Source organism: Austrofundulus limnaeus, unplaced genomic scaffold, assembly GCF_001266775.1.
Source record: "Austrofundulus limnaeus strain Quisiro unplaced genomic scaffold, Austrofundulus_limnaeus-1.0 Scaffold372, whole genome shotgun sequence".
Classification (NCBI taxonomy): Eukaryota; Metazoa; Chordata; class Actinopteri; order Cyprinodontiformes; family Rivulidae; genus Austrofundulus; species Austrofundulus limnaeus.
The window spans coordinates 113,758-123,430 of NW_013952774.1; the positions used below are offsets into that span (position 1 = coordinate 113,758).

The 9,673-nt window shown below is 37.7% G+C and overlaps 1 protein-coding gene across 2 annotated transcripts in view; it reads left to right on the top strand.

The window, feature by feature from the left end:
* Positions 1-9,673, top strand: part of tdrd7a (tudor domain containing 7 a) — a 20,090-nt gene that overhangs the window by 1,609 nt on the left and 8,808 nt on the right. Inside the window, exons 3-11 of one of the 2 annotated variants that reach the window (XM_014023491.1) lie at positions 340-442; positions 2,896-3,012; positions 3,270-3,304; positions 3,783-3,823; positions 4,069-4,239; positions 4,431-5,177; positions 5,910-6,106; positions 6,804-6,990; positions 8,793-8,904. In XM_014023491.1, the coding sequence (XP_013878945.1) occupies positions 340-442; positions 2,896-3,012; positions 3,270-3,304; positions 3,783-3,823; positions 4,069-4,239; positions 4,431-5,177; positions 5,910-6,106; positions 6,804-6,990; positions 8,793-8,904 (1,710 nt within the window). The remainder of the gene's footprint in view (positions 1-339; positions 443-2,895; positions 3,013-3,269; positions 3,305-3,782; positions 3,824-4,068; positions 4,240-4,430; positions 5,178-5,909; positions 6,107-6,803; positions 6,991-8,792; positions 8,905-9,673) is intronic. The other variant, XM_014023492.1, reaches the window with a different exon arrangement.

A 9,673-nucleotide genomic window follows, 5' to 3' on the forward strand; every position in this document is an offset into this window, starting at 1 on the left:
GGCTGGCAGGAAAGTTGACATTTTAAACCTTAATAAAAATCGATACAGGGCTTTAGAATATTGATACAGTATCGGGAAATGAAATATCGTGATATTTCAGTGTATCGATATTTTCTTACACCCCTAGTAATTGGTAAATTTTCAGAGAAGGGAAACAATCATTTTGTATCACAACTTTTCTCTTGAGTCATTTTGCCAAAGATATGCATATTGCACAGTGGGTTTTGATAGACATGAGAGGTGGGAACATAAATGTCCACAGTTCTTCTTGGTAATCCTTTCTTCTCCTCTGTCCTTTTTTTAAAAGTGATTTTGTTTTTCCTCTTTCTCCACTTCTAGTCACACCAAGGTCCTCTCTCCGCCAACCATCAGCTGGAAGGAGTTCCAACTGGTCTCGATTCCATGTAGTCAACAGAGGGAGCAGCGCCGCAGGAGATTTTAGGTAGAGACTATTTAGATTCTTATTGGTAGCATTCAACTGTAATGATGTTCAGTAACTGCAATTGTAGATTATTTCAGTAGAAATATGTTACCCAGATGTAGGGCTGCGTGGTATGACCTCTAATTCATATCACAGTATAAATTGAATCCCTTCTTGGTAACTATATATATATATCACAGTAGAATATCATCATAAAAAGCAAAGGTAATGTAATTTTTAGAGCATTTATTTTGCAGAAAACTGTAATCATAATCAAACCAAGCATTTTTGCTGTAGTGCAAATGAACAAAACAGAAGTACAAAAGAATGTTTTGTATATATTGCAAAAACAAAAACATTTCTCAAATTTTCAACAATATCAAAATAAAGTGGATGTTACAACCAGTACTTCAAGTAAAATTAGTCATTTAGACATAAAAAAATTATAAGGTGGCATAAGTTGCCTAAAATGTTAGTGTGACAGGACCTTAGGGGAATTAAGCTGCACATAGTCCTGTCATAAAACTATTTCAGAAAACTGGAATGTAAGTGTGGTGAAGCCAAATAAATGTAATATCTGCCTGCCATACAATGAGCTTCTGCCTGTTGAACTGACCCACTGCTGCTCTGCTGCGCTCTCATCTCAGTCATCAGAGCAGAACTGTTACATTAGCAAAATGGATTTATGACTGAACGAACGTCCACGTCTTTATCATCTCTGTGGGTAACGATACATAAAAAACAAGTTTTTTTTCTCTCACAACTTGGGTGTTAAAAACTACAGTTGTTAAAGCTTCGCTCTGCGAGACGTGCTGCGGGGGGGAATGACACAAAGTAACTTTTCTAAAGCGGGAGGGGAAATTTTGAGGATTTATTCTCTACACGTGTTTTAAAACGCTACATTTCTTCATTTTATTTTGAACTCCTTCTGCTCAGTTGTCTCTGCACTCGCAGCCCTGCTGACACAGATGCGATGACGTCACTGACGACAGGACGGTAGAGGGTAAATGTCTACCGCAGGCCAACTTCATATCGTTTCTACCGTCTTATCGCAGGTGTGCCCAACAATTCACTTGTGGGTGACCAGTCGCCCGCCAGCTGGTTCCCTGTCGCCCGCAAAGCGCAACGTGTCTGTGACATGTCCGCTCGCTGAGCTTCATTCTAACTCCGGCAGAAGCGGTGGAGGTGGGGGAGTTTAAGTAACACATTCCAACGCGCAGCAACGCGCTCCCTCCGCCCTCCCCATTTTGTTTTCTCACAGACGTAGTCTCGCGAGTTTTGCCTTATAAATTTGCCTTATAAAACACAGCACTCTCACGAGACTTTAGGTTCAGTAGTGGAGTTGTCAATGCAGAGAAAACATGGATGGAAAACGAGCGAACAAGTAAACGAAAATTTATTATTTTCACACAGCGTGGGAGAAGAGTATTTTTATTCTAATTCAAAGTCTATTTGCCTAATATGTATTTCGAGCATTGCCTTACCCAAAAAGTGTAACTTGGAGCGACATTTCAAGACGATGCACAAACAGTATGAGGCAGATTTCCCTCCTAAAGTTCTTTACGGACTTACAGGAAACCTTCAAGATTTGAAGACTGTTTGTGTGGAAGAATGGGCTAAAATCACACCTGAGCAATGCATGCCACTAGTTTCTCCATACAGGAGGCGTCTTGAAGCTGTCATTGACAACAAAGGCTTTTGTACAAAGTATTAGATAAATTTCAGTAAGTGTGTTCAATACTTTTTCCCTGTGCCATTCCACATTATTACAAATAACTTCATTTCTGGACATTTATGGTTTGATTTCTTTGTATGTATGGATCACTTGGGTTGTTACCAACATCTGGTGAAAATTTCATGTCATTAGCACCTCTAGTAATATATTTACTGAGAAAAATGGTGACGTGTTCAATACTTATTTTACCCGCTGTAAATCCGACCCCTGTTCCCTGCTCCAAAGTTATTTGACTCTGTGGTTGTCTTACTGGGTAGGTTTCCAGCTGTCATAACTCGCATGTCACAATGAGTACTAAATAAAAAAGATAAAAAAATTGGTCCTTTTTGTTCCACCACCAATTTTCTGCTTCTCTTTCGGGAGTTAAGTAAGGATTTTATCGTATCTTTTTTTTTTGTATGTAAGGTTAAGTAGATAAATTTTGTTTGACAATACTTAAATTAAATAAAACTAGCAACACACTACATTCTGTTTTATTTACTTTAAAGAAGTGAGGAGTAGGGAGATGAAAAATAGTTTTTTTTTGATACTGAGACTGGACGAGTAGCTCTCGGCAAACTACCGACTTCAGAAGTAGATCTTGGTTCATAAATGTTTGGGTACCCCTGATCTGTCGCATAAACCGCGCAGCCCTACCCAGATGGTGTTTGCTCTCTGTAATTGGCACTTTTCCTTTTTTTAAATTTTTTTTTGTCTTTTTCTTATAGGTGAAAACTAGAATATCTGAACTTGTTTTTAGTCTTTTTGTTTTCCCCAACACCAGGCAGGCAGACCACAAGTTAAGTTCCATGACTCCTGTTGAACATAGAGATCCGCCTGCTCAACCTGCTGTAAAACAGAATATCATAGCCAACAGGTAACACACAAGGGCAAATAAATTTAATTTAAACTTAACTCTGAAAACCTTTTTTCTTTTGTCTTAGCTTATGCATTTGAACATGACAATTTCAATAAATTTAAGAATGCGTGTTAAATGTGCATGCAGTTAAGTTCACTAAAATTGTTTTTAGTGTACAGATACTGTATTTTATGCTTCTCCACAAATACTGCTATTAAGATTAATATGCATCTTTTTAGTCTGTGATGCTTAAGACTATTTTTTTGTTTCAACAGAAAAACGTCACCCAACCTGAACAACTATTCTTCAGGTGAAATATCATTTTTAGTCTAAATTTAATCAGGGGTGTAGGAATTGCAATGTGTCTAAAGATCCAAGTTCTGTGAAATAGATTGAATTACATTATTTATATTGCATTTTGTCTTCATTTTATTTTAGGTTTATTAGACCTAAATGCATAAACTGAAACAAGGTTGTGATGAAACAATTCAGGAATTATAAAGCAAATTTTTTTATGTTAGGAAGTACAAAAGATGTCTGTAAATCTTTTTTTTTTTTTTGTTTCACATACAGTATAATGCTTGCTAAAAAGACTAAGACACGACGATTGAACCAAGTATACAGTAATCACATAACGTACGGTACATAATCTTTAAGAGATTTATAAGGAATTTTACAGCACATTTAAAATGAAGCATCATTGAACTTTTAAGCCAGCTCAATCAGATAGAGGTGCTTCAAAAATAGTTTACAGAACCTACTGACCTTTATTTCCTTTTTTGCCTCAGACATTCATCTTGAAAAAGTTTCTGCATCCAGTGAATCCCAGGTACAAACCTTTTATATGTACACGTTGCAGAGTTTGACTCTTTTATATGCCCATTTCTAAGTTAAGCGCAGATTGTTACAAAACTCCTGAGGTAATAAATTCACACTCGCTTCACTTGAGTCAGTAGCTGAATATTTTTTCATAAAAAACTTTTATTAAACAGTGTAATTAATTTCTTAGTACCAGAAAACTCCCATTTTCAGAAAAATGAGGCACAATTAATCTTGTTTGATCTTTTCATGCAGAATACTCTTTATGATGTGGAGTTGGTGCAGAGCAGACTGAAGCAGCTTCTGGAGAAGTACTCCTCTGGACTGTGGGTGTCCAAACTGCCTGAGGTCTATAATCAAATGTTCGGCCAGAAGCTTCATCCTCAGGTGCTCCTAAATATGGAGAAGTGGACAGACCTGTGCTCGGTGAGTTACTTGCAGTTGCTGCTGTGATAGTTCATGGAGTCTTTAGAGGAAAAAAGAAAAGTCCCTTACAAAGTAAAGAAACTAAAGTTTGAATAACTATTTAAAATATGTTTTATTAATGTTTAAATCAGAAACAATGTAGATATTTTCAACAAGCCATCTGTGTTTTCTCGCTTGCCTGCCCCTCACAGATGGAGAAACCTTCCATCACCAACAGAGCTGACAGGCTTGTGTACCCTCCTCTACCTTCAAAGCCTTTAACAAGCTCTTTCAAAAACACCGTCCCGTCTTCAGGATTACGTTTAGATTCAACACCAGTGTCTTCCCCTCCCACCACTCCTGAACAGAATTCTGAAATTCTGTCGCCTTTTGCTGTTCCTAAAACTAGAGCTTCCCCCAAAAGCCCATTGGCTATGCCCACCTTCATTTTTCCTCCACCGCCTGCTTCAGGGCATGTCTCGCCACCTGTGACATTACAAAGCCCTGCCCACAAGCCCAGTCTGACTCCACGTTTTCAATCTGTCAGTCCTGCAGTCAACCGCAAAATTGGCTCTAAAGGGGATCACAATTTGTCAAAAGTTACCCAAAACCGAAACACTCCCTCGTTAGCCCCCACTTGGTCTTGCCTTGGATCAACCGACGCTGCCAAGAAGACGTCTTCTATTCAACCGAACCAGGATATTTTACCTCTTTTGAAAGTTACCTTCTCCTCTGCTCCTTGTCCTCCCTCCAAACCTGCTGTTGTAGTGTCATCTGAGGTGCGTCAGAAAATAAAGGAACTCCTCTCCAAGTATAGTCAGGGTCTGTGGGCCCATGCTCTACCAAAGCTTTTTATGGACGCATACAAGATGCAATTCCCTGAACAGATTCTGGACAACTTGGCTCTTTTGTGTGATATATGTACTGTGGAGTACCCCTTGCCACGCGACAAAAAGAAGGTAAGTGTATGCTGTTAAACATTTTAAAAATAACAATATTAGCTCGGTGCTAGTGCGACAAACAAACAAGCTAAACTGAGGTCCTCCATCCATATTTTCAGTTGCAGGCTGAGTCATTTTTGTGTTCCCCTCTGTCATGTGGATGGAGGACCTCAGTGAAGACAGGAGAATGTGTAGCGCTGAGCTAATACATATATTGTCGGGGCTAATGCTAAAGCTAACAGGCTAAGTTGAGGTTCTTCTTCCATGAAGCAGCGCTGTTGTCCTCCATCCATATTTTCAGTTCCAGGCTGAGTCATTTCTACCTTCTCCTCTTTGTCAACGCTCTCTGGTTTCATTTAAAAGAGTCGATCATCAGATATTGTCCAAGATTAACCTTCAGGGTGGATATAGCTCGCTAGCAGCCTCGCACCGAGGACCTATCCACGTCATCATTTACCCAGAATGCTTTGCGTGTAAACAAAATGGCCCCGTCCGTGTAATATAGTTTTAAACTTTTAGTTTAAAAATGATAAAAAATAAACAACCTATAGTATTTTTACAGTATTTATTTTACAGTTAAAATGTATTTATTAAATAATGTCTAATGTTACAACTAATCATGGATCCCTTTAAAAGTACTAAGTATTCAGTTATTGTAAACCCATCTAGTTCTGCTTGCTTTTTTTGTACATTCTACTTTGCTTAAAATATTGTATGTGCCATTTTGTTGAGTTTTTCCTGTTTGGTCAGGCGATTTTGTACAACTCAAACAGAGGAGACATGAACGTCACAGACAGCCCAGAAATCCAGCAGTGCAGGAGCAACCCTCTCCCTTCTGGTTTGGAGGTTGTGGGTTCTGTTGTTCCTCCACGTTTGACTCTTCCCTCTGAGCAGTACCCCTCAGTGCTGGTGACTGAGGCTAAGAGCAGTAATGCTGTTACTGTAAGGTACGACACATTGATACATTTGTGATTATTGCTTTTTTCTTTAAATATTTCAATGCAGATGCATACTATAAAAGAGTAATTCCTTTGCCAGTTTAAATATTTTGAAATGCATTTGTAAAGTTAGCAATTTTTTGACTGTGCGACTTTGAAACCAGAGCCACACACAGTCTGCAAAGCAAGTTATAAATTATTATTATACGTGTATATGAACACATGAAGACTATTGTTTTCTAAAAATAAGTGACAGACACTTCACAACTGGGTTGACTGATTTGGTCTGAATTTTGAATGTATTAAACTGCAACTTATATGTAGCAAACATTGAATATTTTCCTGAAAGGCTGTGAAAACATTGACTTCTTCTTGCTTAGAACATTGTTGTACTGATTTTTTTTCATTATTTTAAGAACACTTATTTTTATTTTCTTTAATAAACTAGGTAGTTTACAAATTCTTAACAGAAGCATTCCTCATGTTAAGATTGTAAGAGATTATAGCACATTTCCAAAATTATTACAGCTAAATCTACTGCATACTTCAAATTACCTATATTTTCATTAAAGTTATTCGGACTTAAAATGTCCCCAGAAACGTGTTTAATGTAAAACTAAGATGACATCCAAACAAAATGTTTATTTGTTTTTTGTTTAATATGTTTAAACTTTCTTTAATGCATACTTTTTATGTTTGTGTTTAGGTATGTAGGTGAAAACTACTCCAATACCCAGGAAGCCATGGAGGATGTCATGCAGACATTTTACAGCAAAAACAAACAGACTGTAACTAACCCTGTCATCGGTCAGCTGGTGGCTGTCAGAGGGGAAGATGGAGAAGAGATGGCCAGAGCGCAGGTGATGGATGTCACAAACCCTGACAAGATCAAGGTAACTTTCTGTTTTCAGTCCATTTTTCTGTAGAGCAGGGGGCGGTGGGGGTTGTTGCAGTTGGCCCAAGTTTGAGTCCTGACCTGTAATCAGTAAAATGTACATTCTCTTCTCTGGCTAACAGTACTCTAAACTGAAAATAAATAAATTTAGGGCTGCACAATATACCAAAAATATATCGTAATTGCAATATGCATATTGCAAAAAAAAAAAAAAAAACCTGCATAAACTGCAATAAATGGTTGGCTCAAAACTCTGCATTTATGACGGAAGCTTGAATTATTTCACCAATCAAATGGAGCCCTTCATGTATTTAGCCAATTAGATGGATTTTTTATAAAAAAAAAAAAAAAGCTGGAATGGAAATGATTTTTTATTTAGTTTTTTGCTCTGAACCTAGCCTGGCCCTTGCCTTCCTATGCAGCTCCGCTCAATTCTAGTTTCCCTTCACTGCTCCGTCTGGGACTTCTCCCATAGACAAGGATTTCGCTGGCAGATTTTTAGCCGGGCCAATCAGAGAACAGAACGTCGATTTTCTGTGCAGTGTCTGCTTGTAGTTTATTTTACCTGGGCCAATCAGCAAACAGAAGGAGTTTTGAATGACATCGATGTTCTGCGCAGTGTCTGCTAGTTATTTTAGCATACGGCAGTGGAGGAAGTGAATGAAGCCAGTCTGTGTTGATAAGGCTTCCAAATTAAAATAAATTTGTCTGACAAAGCAGCAGCTCTCATTTACAGCCGTCTCATTGGGTTCGGTATATTTCTCCTCTCAGTAGGGTTGTTTAGAGCAGTGTTTCCCAAAGTTGGGGTCGGGACCCAAAGTGGGGTCCCAAAACATCAAGGTGGGGTCCTGAAAGGATTTTCTGAATTAATGACATTTTTTGCCTTATTTGTTACAAAGGAGTGAGGATAGTATATTTAAAATGGATAAATGTAGTATAAAAATATTGTTACTATGTCCATGATTAGTTGACCTGATACAAATGTTTATCATTAAAAAATATTTGTGGGCACAGGTCTCTGCTGCTGTTATTTTGTGGGTCAAAAGCTGAAAAGTTTGGGAACCACTGCACTTTGGTTCCCAAAGTTGGGCTTGGAACCCAATTATGGGTCATGAAGCACCTTGGATAATCTCCAGAAATCAATTTAAAGGGTAATAAAATAATTGCTGATGTAATATTTTCCCTATAATTATTACAAAAACACAAAAAAGTATAAATAAGTATTTATTTTTGTGTACAAGCTGATTAGATTGTCAAAAAGACTGTGTTTTTAGGGTTATTAACAAAGTTTGTGTACTCAGACCAGTAATATTTGGGGTCACAAGTTTTTGCCACGGATATTTTGTGGGTCAGAAGATAAAAAGTTTGGGAACCACTGGTTTACAGCACACACGATTTCCGGTTAGCTTCTTAACTTAGCCTCCTTCACAGCGACAACACACATGCTTCAGCAGAGGCCACGCCTCCGGCAAGAAACACTTCTCTATGCAGCAAGTCCAGACCCTTGTACGAAGCAAAGGGAAGGATAGGGTCTGGTTTTTTACCAGGCTACTCTGAACCCAGAGCAGAATGACATCAATACCTGTGTAATTGTTCATGATCACAAGTCATATCGTCATCGCAATATTACGCACTGTTATCACATATCGCAGGTTTTCCTAATGTTGTGCAGCATTAAATACTTGTCTGGCAGGTATTCTTTTTTTATTTTAAAGTTTATTTATTGTACATCACAGTAGAACCCACAGTACTTCTTTTATTTTTCATTAATGTACCGTTGCTATGTATTTTGTCTGCCAGGTATTCTACGTGGATTATGGCTTCTCTGTGGAGACGAGTGTGGCTAATCTGCATGAGCTGCATCAGGACTTCCTCTCTCTGCCTTTCCAAGCTACTAATGTCAGACTTGCAGGTATGTAGCATTATGGAGAAATTATTTTAGTCTTTGTTATTCATTACAGGTCAGTAGTACTGTATCTTCCAGACTAAAAGTCACACTTTTTTATTGTTTAGCTATAAAATGTCTACTTTCCTCCTCATGTTGCATTTTTTGACTGTGTTAAAGTTCATACTGACTGACATGAACCAAGGAGTAAACATTACCGTCTGCAGCCTTGAGAGGGTGCTCTAGGCTTGTGACAGCTACGCTGTATGTTGTTCCTGTGCTAGTAAAAAAATAAAAATGCAGCCTAAAACTATAATCCAGATTCAGAAAGTTTGGGGTGAACGAGGCAGTGGTAAAAAGCAGAGGTTAGTTTTACCGCAATGAAGAAAATGAAAGCTAATCGTGTGAAGTGGAGTAAGTTTGAACTTATGCCAATGGTAACTTGCTTATTGGACTCGCTGACTGGTTTAGTGCTGTACCAAACGATTATTTTCTAATCGATTAATCTAACGATTATTTTTTCGATTGATCGATTATTCTAACAACAAATCTAAAAGTTATTCTGATGTGAGTGCACTGGATATTTAAAATGTTTTCATCAAATTAACAAGAACAGTTCTTCAATATTGTAATATTTTCTGTAATAGTTTTTTTTCATGAACACAAAATATGCACTCTAAGTCAATTCTTTAACAAAAAAAGCTTAAAAGATTTAACATCAACATAAAATGTCAACCAAAGCATATAAAATTCAAGTAAAAGAAATATAGTACAAGATGTTAACAATCTAACAAAT